The sequence below is a fragment of the Nanorana parkeri genome, unplaced genomic scaffold (assembly GCF_000935625.1).
Source record: "Nanorana parkeri isolate BGI_ZX_2015 unplaced genomic scaffold, ASM93562v1 scaffold189, whole genome shotgun sequence".
Classification (NCBI taxonomy): Eukaryota; Metazoa; Chordata; class Amphibia; order Anura; family Dicroglossidae; genus Nanorana; species Nanorana parkeri.
In genome coordinates, this window is record NW_017306457.1 from 1,596,467 (window position 1) to 1,616,594 (window position 20,128).

The 20,128-nt window shown below is 40.7% G+C and overlaps 1 protein-coding gene across 1 annotated transcript in view; it reads right to left on the reverse strand.

Annotated features, from left to right (window-relative positions):
* The window catches only part of CACNA1D (calcium voltage-gated channel subunit alpha1 D), a 289,622-nt gene that overhangs the window by 155,498 nt on the left and 113,996 nt on the right, over nucleotides 1–20,128 (reverse strand). The window contains exons 4-6 of the mRNA XM_018555255.1: nucleotides 7,112–7,251; nucleotides 4,962–5,113; nucleotides 2,644–2,796 (exon numbers count right to left, since the gene is read on the reverse strand). Coding sequence (XP_018410757.1) covers nucleotides 2,644–2,796; nucleotides 4,962–5,113; nucleotides 7,112–7,251 — 445 coding nt within the window. The remainder of the gene's footprint in view (nucleotides 1–2,643; nucleotides 2,797–4,961; nucleotides 5,114–7,111; nucleotides 7,252–20,128) is intronic.

A 20,128-nucleotide genomic window follows, 5' to 3' on the forward strand; every position in this document is an offset into this window, starting at 1 on the left:
CCCCGCCGCCACACTGAGCCAGTCACATTAGTCTCTGCACAGAGGAGCTTACACTCTAAAATTTTTGATATAGTAGTTTTTTTAGGTTTCGCGCACATGTGCAATTTTAAGGCTTAACATGTTTGCTTTCTTTTTACCCGACATGACCCCGCCTTTTATATTTTACCAAAAAATTGGGTAATAATGTTTTATAATTTATTATAGGGGAACAGTTTGTTTGTTTTTTAAATTTCGGTAATATTAAACACCACCAAACGAAAGCTCTATAAGTCCCCCAAAAAATGGTACGAAATTAGTTTCAGTACAGCGTTGCGTGACGGAATAAATGTCATTCAAAGTACTGCAGCGCTAAATACTGAAAAATGGCGGGGACAGGAAGGGCGTGTAACACTGCGGACTTCAAGTGGTTAAAAAAAATAAAATAATTTTTTTATTGTTACTTTAATTTTTACAATTTTTTTTCACACTCAGCTTTTTTGCTATCACATAGGGGGCTAACAAGTCCCCTATGTAATAGCAAATATAATGTGACAGGTCCTCTTTATGGAAACATCAGGGGTCTTGCAGACCCCTAGTGTCACCTAGGGACCCCAAAGAAGCTGATGAGATCTGCTTCACCAGCTTCTTCTTCTGGCTCTAGGAGCCGGAGACTGTGCCCAGTGACACCAGAAGTGATGAAATGCTCATCATTTCCGGGTCCAGCGATCGGAGGAAAGGTCCGCGGCTAGAAGCTGCTGATCTCTCCTTCGATTTGTCAGGGGAGACCCTACACACCGGCCCCGGGCTCACACGAGGGACAGATGAGCCCGGGAAGCTGACGCCAGTACCGGCGACTGCAGAGGGGGACACGGCGCCGTATTGTACAAGCGATCCGGCGTCTATACAGACGCCGGATCGCTTGTATTTAAACAGCAATCATGGTTAAAAAAAACACACACACACACATAATGAAACACACATATCACACACATGCCCCACACATATCACACACTCATTAAAAAACACACACATAACTTCATAAAAAAAAAACAAATTACACACCCTCATTAAAAAACACAATAAGACACACTCTCACAACTAATAATAGTTAATGGAAAATGTCCCCCTCTCCTGCTTACCTGGGCTTCAGTGAAGAATCAGTGTGCTCTGCACTCTGGCTGGTGCAGACATACTAATCACTCCCTGCATGTTAGCAGAGACACCACGAGGGAGCGATCAGTATGGTCTGCATCAGCAAGAGATGCAGATCATACTGATTCCCCACCATGATTTTCATTTAATATATTGCCGTTTCGGCAATATATTAAATGGGATGTGGGCACTGCCCAGGTTTAAAGATGGCCGCCGCTACTCGCGGCCGCCTTCAGTCACCTGTACGACCGTCACCCAGGTAAGGTTCGCGGGCCCATGAGGCTGGGCGGGCCCCTTACTTGAGTGTCGGCCGTACCCCCCTGACGGCGGCCCTGGCTGTAGTAATCCCCCCAGGCTGGACATCAAATATGTTTTCCTCTCTTCAGCTTCATTATATGGGGGAAGGGGATTAGTAATTTACAGAAGGAAGATAACATAGTTTGGGGGGAATTTGTCAAAACTGGAGCAGACAAAATCTGGAGCAGTTGCCCATGGCAACCAATCAGCTTCTATCTTCAGTTTGTTCAATTAAGATTTGAAAATAAAAGAGAGAAACTGATTGGCTGCATTGCACAGCTGCTCCAGATTCTGCCTGCTCCAGTTTTTTCAGTTCCGCTCACAGGAAGTGACAAGGAACAGATCAACAGGTGTGTTCTGTGCTTGTGTCACGTACCTGTCTGATCAGCCCCTGTTCAGGGTTTGAACCTGGGTCTCTGGTGCAGAAGTGCAAAGACCTAGCCATTCAGCTACTGGATGGACTTGGTTTCTGCTGCAGGTTTTTTGTACTCAGCAACTCTCCTTATGGACACTTTAGCTACACCTGCCAACCAGCTGTAGAAGATCTGCAATTAACTCAGGCTTTAAATACCGCACACTTCCTGTGCTCTGAGCCCGTTGATTTGGGTTAGTTTCCTGTGTGAGCTGCCGCTGTGTTCTATGCTGGATTTATACTGTGACTCTTGCCTGAATCCTGACTATTCTTCTGCCTGCCGATTTTGTACCTTGCTGCCCGATCGTGTCAAGACCTCAGCCTGCTTCCTGACTACTCTCCTGGATCCCGACTTTGTACCTCGCTGCCACACTGTTGCCGACCCTGCCTGCCTGACCACGTCTTCGCCTTATCTTCAGCCTAAGATCCACTTCGGATCAGCCTACTACAGGTGCATTTCAGCTTGCTAAAAAGGTTCCTAGGCTGAAAAATGAAAATGAATGCTGCCACCACATCTAAGAAATAGTAAGCCTCTACATATAACATTTTTGTTATTGGGTTTAGATAGCCATTAAAGCAAACCTGTGGTTTGCTCATGCAGCCTCCCCCCCTCCCCCCAGCAACCAGTCAAAATACTTATTTTCTCTTAATTATTCCCCAGACCCAGAAAAATGAGTTGTGAAATACAATTGGCTATTGTGGGAACTTTTCATCCTTCCATTTTGATAGAGATCTAGTATAATTCATAGCATCTTATGTGACTATTTGAACAGTAAAGATAGAACATATGTTATGTTACCTACCAGTGCCAAGGACAAAACAGGATTTGTGCATTTTTCCCACAAAAAGCTCTAGACCAATAATAGCATAAATAATTATAACAAATAAGACCAGGAGAGCAATGTGCAGCAGAGGAACCATGGCTTTTATTATGGAGTTCAGGACAACTTGTAAACCTAGAGAAATAAAGAAAAGAGAAAAGTCATCATCTACAAATTTTCGCTGGATTATGCTTTGACTATGAAAAAAATATAATTTATTTACTAAAAAATATATAATGAAGCATAAATATTCTACTGTCAATGAAAGTTTAATGGTCAAATCTACGATCTTCCCAGAATTTAAAGCGGGTACTGGATCATTTACAGGATCATTTACAGGAGTGCTGGGAAACTGACACTTGGAAAATGTGTTGAAAATTCCTTGAAGGACAAATAAGAGATTACACTAGAAAACAAAATTAGATTGCTCACTGAACACTAAAACTAAATCATACATATCTTGGATACATAATATGGAAGTAGGAATCACTAGAAAAGACCCTGATCTTGGGAGAGATCAACTGGCCAACAGAAGCAAAGGTGGACAGTACTGACACACTGGGGTTCATTTACTGAAGGCAAATAGGCTGTTCACTTTGCAAGGGAAGTTCCACTTTGCTAGGGAATTTTTCCATAGTTTAGAGTGCAAGAATGAATGAACGCCTATGCGCACACACGTGAGTTATGTCATTCCGGTCTGGCCAATCAAGGTGGCCGAAGATCCTGAACCTGGAAGGAGGCAGAGTTTAGTTTCGCTTTAAAGCCAAACTTCAGACAGATAAAATGCAGTTATGCATGTATTAAAAATCATGACATGTATTTTACATGGATCTACTGTGAATACCTGAATTTAACTTGATATCAGATTCATGTAATCCCTTGTACAGCAATGTTCAGGCTGGATCAGGAAAGAACAGTACTAGGTACAATCCTTTATTCTGCATGCACATGTGCAAACAAGTATTGTGGACAGAAGAAGGGGTAGAAACATGATCTTATCAGTCTGTTACCACTCCTTTACTGTCCAATCACAAGCTGAGGGATAGGAGGTGACCTATCTGTATTGCTTAAAGTTAAACTTTAGTTTAAAACAATGCTAGTAGGAAGTCCTTTATTGCAGAAGAGACCCTGTAAAAAGTGTCTTAACTGCCTAATAAGTTCCAAAAGATTGTAAACTAAGCCATGCAGGCGCAGCTCAGCATATAATCTCGGCATTCTTTACTTCTTTAACCCCCATGTGTACGTGTGGGAGTTAGGTCATCCTGAGCTATCTAACCAAGATGCCATAAAGATGTTACTGCTATTGAGGGAGCTCGTAGCTGCATTATAGTGGAGGTCAGTAAATCCGACAGTTCCGCTTCAACTGCAAACGTCAGGATACCAACCTGGCTATGTTGTATGGAAGGGATGTGAAAATCTCAAGACTGCGTAGACAGAAATCCAAATCCTTTGGCAGGTAAAGCAGCACCCTTTTATATATTTTAATGGTGCATTTAGCTGCCGAAGAAGGGGGGATGTGTTTGCCCCTGAAACACATTGGATGTTTTATTGATTTGATTGAATTTAAAACATTAAACCTTTTATGAACTCTGATACTTGATTGGTTTGGTGCCCATCAGTTGGATCCCTTTTCAAGTCTTTCAGGGTATCCTATGTGGGGAACCTGGTGTTTTGGGGATGCCTAAAAGGAGCCAGTGAGCTCTTCACAAGCCTCTAGAAACCCAGTTTGTCATAATAATAGTGAAAATTTCCAGCGCCTCTAAAACCTTTTCTCCTCTAAAGTATCAAATCTGACTTCATCGGCAAAACCCAAAAACATTGCAATAATAATAATAACAACATAATACAACGACTACTACTAATAATAATCATATATAATAATAATTTAATGTAAGGGCCTTGTTATAAACTTAAAGGAAAGTCAGTCCTAAATTTCAAAGGAGAAAAACAAAATGCCCAGATTTTTAGCATTTTAATTTAGCACTAATTGCAATTAGAGCATTCTACATGTTCACTGATTTCAATAATGTGTGTAATCCAGACCAGGCAATTAACTCTGGCCATTTCACCTGATTGCTTTCATTTTTTCCTCTTAAAATTAGTAATGATGATTGTCCAAGTACATTCACCTCAGACATACAAGTTTACTACCAGCCTGGCCAGTTAGCAGTGCCCTAGCAGGTGATAACTTGCAAGCGATAGAATGTCCTGCCAACTATAGCTAGCATATAATATTGAGACTTGTTCTTCCTCGGTAGTTAGAAGGACTACAATCGTTTGTATGTGCTACTCAGACTTACTGGGCACTCCAGACACTAATCGAAGGGGACGTAACACACGAAAAGCTCTTAGAGCTTTCACATCAAAACCTCCGGATTTTCCGGTTGCTTGGCCAGCTCCGTCGGTTTCTTTGGTTCCAAAGTTGAGTTGTTCCAAAGCTACACTAAACAATCTAGAACACACAAAAGAAATGGCAATTAGTTGCAGTATTAAAACAGAAGGAGAACACAATCCAGACAAGTTAATTTGTAGAAAACTACATTAAAGGGAACCTAAAGTGAAATAACACACCCAACCTTCCTGTTCACTGCATATACTGAAAGGAAACTGAAATACTTACCTGCCTTGCAGTAAGTGATATGTGATCCTATGGGAGTTGGTCACATGATCGTTGTTGCACTATGATCTTTCCCTTCAGCAGAGAACATGTGGCTAGGTGGGACATTTGATCATGTGAGTGACCATCGTGAATTCTCAGAGTCCTGTTTTCTCCAATGCAGGTAAGAATGTCAGAGGCTCCTTAAAACTAAACTCGGTAAAAATTTAAAAAAACTACCACTGCAGTTGGTCTTCCCCTTTATTGCTAGGGTTAAATGCTCATTTTTGCCTAGGGTACCATAAAAAAGCCCTTTTACTTATCTTATCCCACAGGCTCCTCTTCTCCATGCAACCTGTCCTCTGAAGTCGCCTCTCTGCGGTGTGCCATCTGTCGATCACACTCTGATGTCATCACATCCAATGCAGGTCTGCAGCAGTCCTGCACTGTCAGTGATGACTCCAAGGGCCAGCCCACAACATAGAGCATCAGATGAAAGTGAATGACACCATCTGCCAGGAGAATGAGGCAGAAGGCAAGTAAAAGTCCTTTTTCCTGGTACCGTAGGCAAAAATGGGAATTTAACCCTTCCAGTGCAGGGATAGGTGGGGGTGGGCCCACTGCAAGGGTAGCTATTGATGAATGGGAAGATTAGGTTGCTTTAGGTCCTCTTTACCAAAAAAGCAAGGATCATATGGTAAGGTAATATATTTTATTATTATATTTTATATAACAGATGTAGGGATTCTTTTGTTAACAAGAATAAGCAAACAGTGCAATTGTTACCAACATCTCTTTACTTCATTACTTCTATTTTATAATATTGAACTGTGTTGTGTTAAATTGACTGTATACAGCAAACACTCCAATTACTGTGACATCTGAACAAACCTGAATGGCATTACATTCAAACTGGCAGTATAATGCAAACCATGCGGTAACTCTGACAGTTTTATGCGTTGAGTGACTTTTCTCTTATACTGCCTGTATGTTAACAAGCACTGTGGTATGCTGCTATTTTGCACTCCACTGATGGGTAAATCGTGATCAACTGTGCCATGCTCTGGGATGCGAGCTGGGAGGGAATGCACTAGATGGGACATCCTGATTTCTAAGTTAGAAGTCACTGGAGGATAAAGCTGGTCATGGTTTCCCATTCTTTAATTATAGCCTCCATTCCAAAAATATATGCTGGTATCCCACTTGAGACTGTTGGTGTGTCTGCAGTGTTTGTGTTAAAGTTTTTGTTTCAAACAATTTTGTAAAGATTTTTAGCTGCATAAAGATATAATAGAATAAAATTAATGAAATTTACAACAAAAAAAGCACTATGATAATATGAGTAATATGGTAATATACGCACCTCAGTGGCATTTACCTTGAAAGTATATTGCAAACAAGACATCATTAAAGTGGAAGTTCACCCTAGAATTACTCTATGAACTATAAACCGCAATATAACACATGCACCTTAATAAATGTACAGCACCACCATGTTTGACTTCTGTCTATGTTCCAGTTGTCCATCAATCAGTAGTTGAAATGGCTTGCCATCTACCAGAAACACCATGCAACTCATGGTGTTGCTTAGCCCTCCTCATGCGGTCTATGTCTTTAACATCATCAGGTCACAGAGGATGCGTTCTCCAGTCACTGGATATAGATAGCATGGTTATTGGACATCCGGAGTGCGGATAGAAGTCAAGCATGGTGCTATCCACTAAAAGGTACATGTGTTATATGGCTGTTTATTGTTCATAGAGTAATTCTAGGGTGGGAAAAAAACATGGCCACAAAATAGGAGTAAAACCCTATCCCTAGTAAAGATGATAAATCACAATTAAGAATACTTACCCTACAATTACTATAACAAAATCCAGCAAGTTCCACCCGTTCCTTACATATGCATTGGGATGCATGACTAATCCATATGCTATAATCTTCAAAAAGGTTTCAATTGTAAAAATGATGAGAAAGGCATACTCTACTTTTTCCTGAAGAAAGAGAGAAAACAAAATGAAATTTAAATGGGAACTACTATACTTTTCATTAATTAATATATTAGTTAATTGCTGTTAGTGTAATAATTCAGTCTCCTGGCTAGCTCTGAGACATTCCGGGTCTGCGTAGACCTACAGACTGTTCCAGCACAGCCTGAATGCAGTCTCTCTCTATCTACTGCACCACACCACTCCTCATCTCAGAGATAACTTAAATGTTTCCCCAGATGGAGGAAAGGGTGCAGTTAGAGCTTAAAACCCTGCTAGACAGACCTACGAACAGCTTATTTTATAAAACGCAATAATCTAGGCAGCAGGTAAACCCCATTCATGACTCTGCCCTGATTTTTTTCTTGAAGACGTTTCACTGGTCATCACTCTGAATTGAGAAATCTGGTTGGATGACCAGTGAAACGTCTTCAAGAAAAATACAGCAAGTCCAGTTGCCTTGACTCATTTTTTACAGATATGCCATGACCTGGATGAATGAGAACCATCACAGACATATCCAAGCAAGGGAACCTCTGATTAGTTGCAATGGGCATTACAGCCAACCAACAGAAAACCAACACAAACCAAAGTAATTGCCTAATGTAAAAGTGAAAACTCCACTTTTGAGGCATTGTTGTATGCAATCCCAAGTTAAAAATACAGAAGAACTGCTTCTATTGACACTGCAAAGCAGCTGGGAACTGATCTGTAGATATGCTGCCTTAAAGTTATATGTATATCAGACATTGATGTTGGCGTTGCGCACAGATCAACAAAGTTCAAGTGGTGTGGTATGAATAAACCCTTACTGCGCTGTACTGCTACACCTGAAATACAGTATGCATATCTCAGAAGCAAATACAGTTGTTCCGTTTAACAGTTCCCTTTCGAATTTTCAGTCCATCCTACTCCTAAAAATGTACATATCTTATATTCTTCTAAGCTGTAATTAATTCTGGCCAGTCTGATAAATTTAGTGATAATATAGCCTCACTATGGAAGATTCCTATATAAGACTTATTGGTTAAAGGGTCAGCCCACCCAAAAAAGTGATATTTAGTTATAGGTGGGACCTGGTGGGCTACATCAGCCAATGGCTCCTTATATTCGACTCCTGCATAATTCACATCCCTTTACCTAGGGATTCTGGGAGTTCCCACCCAAATTTGCATGTTCCAACTCTTACTGTTATATTCGCCAAAAATAAAGACTCCAAAGTGTAGAGAGGGAGCCCCACACGATGCCCACAACAGCTGAACAAAAAAATAAATTCAAAAGCAGAGACAGATTGCTCAAGAGACAAACATTATCATAAGGATTAATAATTAAAATGGTAAAATGGTTAGTCTTAGGTGGCGACATTTTAAAGGGACTCTGTGATGAGAGAATTATGGGGGCTGTCATTGCAGCTTTTCTTCTGAAACTGCTAGTTGCCTGGCTGTTATGTTAACGCATTGCCTTCAATACTCAGAGTGACTGTCTTGAAACAATTGATATATGGAATGTTGACAGTCATGTAAGTATGCACGTTCCAGGTCATTGACTAGGAATTCATAAAGCCAGACATTCTCTATTGATATAGTCCCTTTAACAGTATTTTAGTTGTTGGAAGAAGTAATCTTCAGCAATTTTTTTAAACTGGGGGAGCAATCCAGGATGCTGTGGTGTATAGGAACACACTACTATACCACTGGCTACAAGAGACAATTGATACCTTTGATTCTTTGCTAGTGGGAGCCTCCAACCCACTATCAACTCTAACCAAAAGGATGATCATGTGGTTCTATGAATTGTACTCTCTGGAGACTTACTTCTAAGACTACAGGTGACTATGAACGGTAGCCCTTGCAAATGAGAAAGGAAAACGCCAAGTGCCAACATCAAGTAGGCTAGGACTTCCTGGAGCAAGGAACAACAGGCTCAATACATTTCTGAATGAAATCTTGGTGACTGTTGTGATTGTTTCCTTGGTTCTATGCCATTGAAAATTGCATCTTTTCTATGTTAATTAAACTCTCCTCATGTACATTTCTGAAGCATGTGGAATTTATACGGCATGAATCCTGAGTAATACATATGCTGGAGAATGAGCAGACATGGCTTCAAACCTGACAAACTAATCTGGATTAGGCTTTTCTCCCAAAACTTGTGAGGGATAGAAAATGAAAGTTAAAAGTAGGTCAGTGCACTGATGCCAAAATAATGCAAGACAAAACTATACTTTCCTCGACTAGTGCGGCCAGCAACGAGCATCTAATTAATTCTTATGCTGGTGGAATAAGACTTGCTGAGAGAGACATATATTCAAAAATAAATATGAATATTATCAGGTTTAGTCAGCTTATCCTTATAAGAGGGTCATTGGGACAGAAGGCCAGACCAGACTTGGAAGGAAATCACCATTAGGAAGGTGATGTCTTCATAATTGAGAAACAGGTAGCTATAAGAATTTAACAGAAATTCTAACTCTTCCCCACTCTGGCAAAACAAACAGGGTTTTTCACAAAAAGGTGAAGAGTTTGGAGAAGGCAGGAGAGGTGAACAATCTAGGACAAAATAGCTGATTTGGAAACATTCTCCAATTCAGCTCACTTTCCAGTTCAGCTATGTTGCCCTAGATTGTTCACTTCTCCTGCCTTCTCCAGACCCTTCACCCTTTTGTGAATAACCCTGAAAGTTTTTTCAAACAGGCCATGAGCGGTCTTTCTGCATACCTGAATCACGATTCAGTAAAGTTTTTCCGTTTACCAGGTCATGAATTCAAGCTCTTTCTAAAGAATTACAAGCGTTGCCCAGGTCAAATAAGAGATGGCATGTTCTGGGTCTACCTCAGGACCTATTTCTGCTCATAAATGTCCCAACAGAAGCTTCTTCATAGGCATCTATATAAGATGCCTAAATCTTTTAAACATTTAGTTTCATAGTTACATTGAAAAAAAACAAAAACATATTCTCATTAAAAAGAACCAGTCATGACAGCTTATGCATGAACTTGAATGTAGCATCTCAAACTGTGTAGGTTTATTTACAACAGATTTATATTTGGTCCTAATTTAGCTTTGCTACTACTTAACTGAGACTCTTGAGAATGAGATGAAAGGGTCAAAGTCAGGAGAAGTTTGACATATGCCTGACCTCACACACTGTCTCTCAGCACCTGAGCGTTTACAACATGATCACATAACAGAGTCCTATAGTTGTGTCCTTTTTTCTAAACTTAAAGTGACATTAAACCCTCAGATTGTTTAACATAAAACAATACTGTAATGTGTGCCTTACTGTAATCTATGGTTGTTTCCCTTCTCTTTGCTGCTCTTCCTTTTAAATCTGTATCTGTTCTCATGCTCTGCAGAACTTCTGTTTTGCAGCAGACTGCCTTGTCTCAGGAATGGATACACGGTGTCTGTGTATAGGTTTGTATAAGCTTGTAACCTGAGCCAGCACTACAGGAAGAGGCACTGAGCTGAAAAAGGAAGTTCTCCCCAAGCATGAAAAGACATGAGGATATAAACGGAAGAGCAGCAAAGAGACGGGAAACTACCATGGATAACAGTAAGGCGCACATTACAGTATTGGTTTATGTTAAAAAATCTGAGGGTTTAATGTCACTTTAAGAGCTTTACTAGGAACAGTTCACCTTCCTTCTTAGGTATATAGGTAGGGTAATTGAAAGATGGAAATAATCCATTGTTCAATAATACATTGTATAATTACACGTGTGCTCATAAGTTTACATATCCTGGCAGAATTTATGATTTCCTGGCCATTTTTCAGAGAATATGAACGATAACACGAAAACCTTTCTGTCACTCATGGGTAGTGTTTGGCTGAAACCATTTATTATCATTCAACTGTGTTTACTCTTTTCACATGGGGAAGCAAAAGAATTGTCAAAGGACCTGCGGGAAAAGGTAGTTGAACTGTATAGAACAGGAAAGGGATATAAAAAGGATATCCAAGGAATTGAGAATGCCAATCAGCAGTGTTCAAACTCTAATCAAGAAGTGGAACATGAGGGGTTCTGTTGAAACCAAACCACGGTCAGGTAGACCAACTAAACTGTCAGCCACAACTGCCAGGAAAATTGTTCGGGATGCAAAGAAAAAGCCACAAATAACTTCAGGTGTCAGGAATACAGGACACTCTGAAAACATGTGGTGAGGCTGTTGCAAGATGCACAATATGAAGGCACTTGAAGAAAGATGGCCTGCATGGTCGAGTCGCCAGAAGGTAGCCATTACTACGCAAATGCCACAAAGTATCCTGCTTACAATACGCCAAACAGCACAGAGACAAGCCTCAAACCTTCTGGCACAAAGTCATTTGGAGTGATGAGACCAAAATTAAGCTTTTCTGCCAAAACAATAAACGCTACATTTGGAGAGGAGTCAACAAGGCCTATGATGAAAAGTACACCATTCCTACTGTGACACACGGAGGTGGATCGCTGATGTTTTGGGGATGTGTGAGCTACAAAGGCACAGGAACGTTGGTCAGAATTGATGGCACAATTAATGCAGTATGTGACCTAGATTGTCACTAGGGATAAGTGAAATTGAGAATGTTTATATCTCTATCATTTCAGTAAACAATCATGAAATGTCATCAAATTTGGCCAATTTGGTAGAAATGCATTGTAGTCTATGGGGAAGGCAAAATGTATGGTGGGTTTTGGTGGTTTTAAAGGGTGAAAATGGGATTTATATGGCTACTGGAGTCCATTCAACTATCCTGAACGTGTTTTGAGCTTTGCCCAGAGATGGGCTTCAATTTTGATGCAGCCCTTTTCAGAACGGCTAAGAAATTGTAATTATCCCCACTTCAAATAGTATACTTGTCCCATCCGTTGCACATTAGAAGAAATCTTTAAAAAAAATCTTGGCTTGCCTGTCCCACTGATCATTCTTGGGAATTACAAACTTTAATGAAATGAAAAAAAAAAAGATACAGAGCCAAGCATAAGCCGCAGGCTGGAGCACAAGGCAGAAGAAAATGTAAAGAATTAACAGCACAAGAAAAGAACAGAAAAGCTTCAACTGAGCAAATTGGAAGTGACACAGAAAACGCTTCCATTATTAATAGGAGAAGAGACAATGTTTGTACAGAAAACCTACAACTGACATGAACATTCTAAATTATATATGCTATACTTATTCATCTGGGCAGTACTATGCTCTGCTAGGAATGTTTAACCTTCTCACTATCAGGTCAACACGTAAAAAACAAACAGTGTTGTTACCAAACTAATGTAAAATATATATGTGCACCAATACCAATTTTTTGTTTACCCCTTACCCTACCGGTTTGAATAGTTGTCTTTGTGATGTTTTGTTTCCATTTTACTCAGTTTGATTTAAAATGGTTTTCCCCAAAGTTCACCATCACGGATGCCTTTGTGGCCCAAAATAATTGTTCTGTATATTGTAAAAGTGTATTATAACATTGGCATGCATTCCATTGGAGGAAAATGCTTGTAATTTCTATGTACCTGTTTAAATGGCACTTTAACGCTGTTTTGGCAATATATTAAATGGGATGTGGGCACTTGCCAGGTTTAAAGATGGCCGACCCCTACTCGGGGGTCCTGCTGTCGCGGGTCGTGTGTCGCTAAAACAGGACCCTTTTTGGAGCGGATTTTGCCGCGATTCTCGCTTGCTCAATGCAAGCATTTGCGCGATATCGGGCGACAAATCCCACGATATCGCGCAAAATGCAAATCACGCGACAAACGTGTGAATGGGGCCTAAGTATACAGTGAGGAAAATAATGATTTGATCCCCTGCAGATTTTGTACGTTTGCCCACTTACAAAGAAATTAAAGGTCTATAATTTTTATCATAGGTGTATTTTAAATGATAGAGACAGAATATCAACCAAAAATCCAGAAAAAAACACATGATACAAATGTTATAAGTTGAGTTGCAGTTCGGTGAGTAAAATAAGTATTTGATCCGATACCAACCAACAATAATTCTGGCTCTCACAGACTGGCTATGTGGTACACAGATTAGTCCTGTCACTTTAAAAAGGTGCTCCTAACGACAACTCGTTATGTATATAAAAGACACCTGTCCACAGAATCTCTTTCTTCCATTCAAACCTCACCACCATGGGCAAGACCAAAGAGCTTTCAAAGGACGTTAGGGACAAGATTGTAGACCTGCACAAGGCTGGAATGGGCTACAAGACTATCAGCAAGAAGCTTGGTGAGAAGGAAACAACCGCTGGAGCGATTATTCGCAAATGGAAGGAATACAAAATAACCATCCATCGCCCTCGGTCTGGAGCTCCATGCAAGATGTCGCCTCATGGGGTAAGGATGATCATGAAAAAATTGAGGGATCAGCCAAAATAACAAGGGAGGAGCTTGTGAATGATCTCAAGGCAGTTGGGACCACAGTCACCAAACAAACCATTGGTAAGATAATACACCACCATGGATTGAGATCCTGCAGTGCCCGCAAGGTCCCCCTCCTCAAGAAGGCACATGTACAGGCCCGTCTGAAGTTTGCCAATGAACATCTAAATGATTGAGAGAAGGATTGGGAGAAAGTGCTGCGCTCAGATGAGACCAAAATTGAGCTCTTTGGCATTAACTCGACTTGCCGTGTTTGGAGGAAGAAAAATGATGAAAATGCTGACCCTAAGAGCACCATCCCTACAGTCAAGCATGGAGGTGGAAACATTATGCTTTGGGGCTGTTTCTCTGCTAAAGGTACAGGCCGACTTTGCTGCATTGAGGGGCCAACGGACCGGGCCATGTATTGTAAATACTTGGATGAGAACCTCCTTCTCTCAGCCAGAACACTGAAGATGAGTCATGGATGGGTCTTTCAGCATGACAATGACCCAAAACATATTTTTGATTTGTCTTGGATGGTAAGGGGAAGGGTCACAACCTCTGTTGTAATTGCTGCCTGTATCCATGCTACAGATATTCACTCTCTGTATTTATCCTAATGACCACTGTCAAAAAGGGAGGAAATATCCAAAATTTTTAGTTGTCACCAGAACAGGAAATGAGGGAAATTCTTCCAATAGGCATACTTTTTTGATTTCTCTCAAAGGAGAGTTTTTTGTGTCTACATGATCGGAAGCAAAAAAATTGGATACACTGGCTGTGAGTGCCCTGCATTGAGTCTTCCTATGGATTTAGTGGCGGTCACAATGCCTGATTTTATTAATGACTGAAGTTGCTATTCAAGCATATATGAACAACAATGACATTTCTCTGAATCATCCCAAGAAGCAGGAACATAGGAAAAGGGGCATCTATTTCCTTCAGCACGGCATTAAATGATGTCACCATGTCACATTATCTTGAAAGAGAAAGGTGTTGAAGTTTTATCAGGAAATAAGTAATGGCTTTAGTAATATAGCTGTTCCCGGAACACTAGCAGCTAGTACCCCAGCTATGTCCTAAGAATCCACCTTGGTTGCTCGTTCACCCCCTGTTGCTATCTGATTGGTTTCTTTATACAGGAAATGTTTACTCTTGCTACAGGCATGTCTCTAATCAAGGGCATCCAAGGAAGCCGAATTAATGCTAACCAATTTTACAAATGGGTTTCTCTTGAGTGATGACATTGATATCTGCTTACATGAGGAATATTTGTTCTTATGACACCAGCTCCAGTATCAGGCCTTTAAAGGGATAGTAGAACTAAATATTTATAGTTTTAATTTCTCTTACCATAGATGCGCTTTGGATAAACGTCCTCTATTTTATAGATGTTGCATCTATGTCCCTTGTTCGTTGAATGATAAGGGTGTCACTCAGGGTTTTCAGTCAGCGATTCACCAGGCTGCGACCCCCCCACACATACACTGTAATTGGTATGTTTGTTTTTTGGGCAGGTAGACAAAGCGAAGTATGTCATGGTGAAGAACTCCTTTCTCTCCCACCTTCAGAGCATGTCCCCAAGGGAATTCTACACAACATCTCCTACCAAGCAAGGCTTTATTGGCCATGACACTAGTTGTCCAGTGTCTAGAGCAGCAGGGCTAGAAGTGGCAGCACCAAGCCTCAACATTTACAAACTGTGATACCTTTCCTGTTTTTTAGAAGGGACTTATACAGAATATCTCTGATCACCTAAAATACAAGGCTTTACTGACCATGACACTAGTTGCCCAGTGTCTAGAGCAGCAAGACTAGAGGTGGCAGCAACAAGCCTCAAAATTTACGAATTGTGATAAGTTTCCCTTTTTTTTGGAAAGGACTTCTGCACAGTATCTCCTATCATGCAAGGCTTTACTGACCATGATACAAAACACAAAAATTCCCCAGCCTCAACCTGCCAGCCAGCCTGCAACCAAACAAGTAGCCCTGTCAACAGTATGCGTTAAAATCAGAGGTTTTAGTTGCACAAACTTTTGGCCAAAAATATGTAGAAGCCACACTGCCGCGCCAAGGCACCTCTGCAAAGTGTGGTCCTAACTCTATGTATCTGAGTCTCCAAGTGTGAGCATATTAATGAAGTCGATAGATTACATGCAGGTGTACCTGGAGGTAGCCTACTCCTCCTAATAAGGTGCAGGGACGCACTGGGGGCCCAGCAACCAAAAATGCACGCTGGGACCCCAGTGCATCCCCCAAACCAAAAATAGTCAAACTAGACTCGACTTCATTAATATGCTCACACTTGGAGGCTGTGACCGCATAGTTCTCTTTTAATGTGAATTGCGTTAAGGCAGCCCGTTCAAAAGGCCGGCTAATGCTACAAAATACAATTCAAAAGGTGCATGTGGCATTTTTGGCTTTGCAGTGCATTGTATGGCACTGTGCTGCAATGCCCGCCCGTTGGCAAGGTTTTTTGGGGTACCAATCAAGAATTAATAGCACTGCATCGCACCAACAAGCATTAGCATGCGATTGGTTAAAGCACACAATACCACCGGATGAAAAAAAGGTGAACACGTATATTTTCTTCTTATGAACTCGGTTTGAGTTTACATCTGCTTTAACTCTCCCTTGTATGGCACTAAAATAACTCCAGTGACCCATTATTTATTTTGTTAACTAGTATGGGAAGCCTCATTGTATGATGAATGCATCTGTCAAACTGTGTAGCAATAATACAATCACCTCTATTACCTCCAGTGTGACTCAGATGCCAACAGCCAAACCAATGGCCAAATCTTTTATAAATAAAATGGCTGAATCTTTTATAAATCTGGTGGCACAAAGCCTTGTTTGAGTGGAACACGTAGATTTCGTACAGTTTCTGTGAAGAAAATACATACAACCCATAGAACAAGACACAGCTTTATATGGCTACCCTGTAATCCACGTCTGTACCCTGCTGAATGAATCTACCATGTAACCTCACACTGAATCTTCATAAATACGATGTATATATAAGTAATCCTATATATTAACACTAATGTGGAATATAACTTAGCCGAGTGTCACAATGATAAATCTAGATGGAGCTCAGCACAAGTGATGGGAATTTACGCTGTCACATTTCTTACAAGCATTGGACACATCTCCAAGCCAGGGAGGCTGCTTCATATTAATCTCAGCTGACAAGTTCTGCCTCCTAGAGGTAAATGCAGCCGTGTACTGGCTTAAGTTTACATTTCTGGCGGCCTGCATTTTCTTCGCACAGGGTTTCATCTTTTATGTGGCATGACTTAGTGCCGATAACTCATCTACACTGGAACTAATCAAATTGTTTATAGGTATTGGAAGAATGCAAAAGACATTAACGTGCTGTCTGAATGAACGACACCAAGTGCAGATGTGATAGATAGGAATTTCCAGTCTTACACATTTGCAGGGTAATTCACAAAAGGATGAAGGGTTTGGAGAAGGCAGGAGAAGTGAACAATCTAGGACATCATAGCTGATTTGGAAAAATTCTCCAATTCAGCTAATTTTCACGTTCAGCTATGTTGGCCTAGATTGTTCACTTCTCCCGACTTCTCCAAACTCTTCACCCTTTTGTGAATAACCCGCTGGCTTCAAGCAAAGCAAATGTAGTTGTACTACCGGTACACCTCCAAACTGTCCCTCATTCGGAACCAAATCCCTCTGTCCCTGTTTCCTCAGTTGTCCATCTTTTTGGTGTGATGTACAGATATCTATGAAAAGGTCCTATTTAAAGTGATAATTAAGTCAAAGCTATTCGAATGCTGATTAAATCACTTACAATGGAGGCTGCTCATTGATGTTTAAAAGTTTTAGCTTCCCGCAGAATCAGCTGGTCCCCTGAGCACTGGCCCTGATATCCTGTTTTAGGGTGGCTCCTCTTTTTGCACATACTTGTGTTTGTTACTAAGCTGTGTGTGTCTCAACAGGCACAGCAAGGCAAGCCACTACTCCACTCCCTGCTCCTCCCTTCTCCCTTCCCCAAGCTATTAGATAGATATCTGCTGGAGACTGTGCTCTCCCTTGTGATCTTGTAGTGGACAGAAAGTTCAGGGAAGTGGAGCTGAGAAAGTTGGAGCCAGCCATTTCGGATACATGATGTCGGTAAGTGCTCGGAGATAAATATAAAGGAATTGTTTGCTGAGTGATGTATATTTGTTTGATCTGGATTTGTTATTGAAAAAGTCTGACAGTTTATTACTACATTAACTAACAAAAGTGTTATTCTGCACTAAAACCTTTATCTTATCTCTTAATTATCTTGTTTGCTATTTTAAAAAGTCAGTATAAATGATGGTAATGCTGAAATGGAATATAAATATAAATTCTTAATGGTCCATATAACTAGTGGTGTAGTAGGGGGTGTTCATTGCCTAAATACATTGGGGGGAATTTATCAAAACTGAAGCAGACAGAAACTGAAGCAGCTGTGCATGGCAACCAATCAGCATCTCTCTTTCATTTTCTGAACAAACTGAAGAGAGAAGCTGATTGGTTGTCATGCACATCTGCTCCCATTATTGTCTGCTCCAGTTTTGATAAAGTCCCCTTTATTGTGTAGGTGTCCCTCTTTTTCTCATCTCAGAAAGTTGGGAGGTTACTACCACTGTGTAGTAATATCATAGCTCCGAGCTGCCTATCATTTGGGGGGACTACCCTAATTTGTGACTAAATCCCTCTGTCCCTAGTTGCTCAGCAGTGGTCCATCATTCTGTTCTGAAGTTAGGACCTCTATAGAAAATGTACTGTATGACACCAGACCTGTAATTGGTCTTTCCCTGCTACACATTACCCTATAGCCTGTGCACAGCTTGACATGCAGGTAAATCCTCCTACCCTTCAATAAGGCAGATTGTATATAGAAGTCATAAAACATTATTGAAAGAACAAAGCTGTTTAAAACCGGGGAGAAATAAGCAAAGTATACAAAGTAAAACAAATGAAATAAAACCAATAAAGTGTCTCTGAGCTGTTTCTGGGTGCAGCTCAAAACTAAGTCGATAGGAACAGCAAACATAAAGCATATGTAATTCCAAAATCTTTTTCAATATGTTTGGCATCATGCCTCACTGTATACCGTTTTCTCAAGAAAATCATTTTTCATGAATCTGCTGCAGGTTCTTGAAGACCCTTGAAGATCCTGCCAGTAACAGCACTTCCTGTTTCAACGCTAAGCCAATGCCTTGAAATTAGTAGCAGGGTTGACGGCATTCTTCAGTTAGCTATTGGGCTGCCTATCATGCCTCCTGCAGTATTTTCAGCCTTCTCATATCCAAACCTTATTTTCCTCCACAGATGACTCAACAAATGCAGTGCAAATGAGAGATTTGCTTGAAAATCTCTTATGATGTTTTTTTTTATTAATTTACAGGTAGCAGTTTGGGATAAGTGAATGTGCTTGGGTTTGGGTTGCATATAGTTTAGCGAATCTTGCTCGAATTTCGCAATTTTGTGGTGAATCCCATTTTTCCATGGGAGGTGAATGGCCATTTGTAGCGCTAATAGGCACACCATTGTCAAACAAAAAACATGGGAAGCCAAGCACTGCCATTAAGGACATATACCAATGCCAAAATTAAAGAGAATTTTCAGCTCTCTCTAAGAATTTTAACATGCATTGACAATATGGCTGCTGTGAGCCTGTGAGGGGCTAGTTCATCCATTCCATTCAAATTATTGGGCCTTGTGACTTGTTGACCAGGGGCAAAGACTATAATAGGTTCCTCCTTATTTGTGGCAGCAAACATGAAACTTTTTCAGCCAAAAGTTTGTGATTACCAAACCTTACGAATCTCAGGGATTTGCTATTATACCTATGGTAGCCGTAAACCTAAACCTTATCCCTTAAGGCTGAACATTAGTGGGCGTGTATTAAACATGAACCTAAACCTTATCCCTACTGGAGGCCGAAATAGAATTTGTGATAACTCCCTGGCGCATAATTGCAGTGCATGCTGATTGACTGTAGAAAGCATTCCATAAGCTCTATGATGAAATAACATAGCAAAAGATTCCTCATGGATGTGTATTCATTAAAAGGCTTAAAGCCCAACTTCAGGCTGTATCCTTTATTTTTTTAAATGCAACCCCCCTCACTCACACACACACAGCAGGGTTCATAATAAAAAAAAGCCGCATAGGCATAATACTTGCCTTCAATCTGAAGCTGGCCCCACATTACTTATTTGTTTGCCAAAAGTCTTTAGACTTCTGGGTTGAAGCCCATAATAAGGGTATACTAAAAAGTAGGGCACACCTGCTCCACAACCCCCCCCCAAAGTAGGCATCTCCATGATGGTCTTCATTTGGAGTGGAGAACATCGCTGACATCCCCATATACATTAGCAAAGAACTGCTCTGGGCTGCATGCAAAAAAGACCCAGCATGTCATATATGTACATGTATACATGTATATATATGTCACCCGGAAAAGGGTAAGTATAAAAAAAAAAGACATACAAAATGAGGGCCTTCGAAGAGGAGGAGGAAGCCATTGGTGGCACA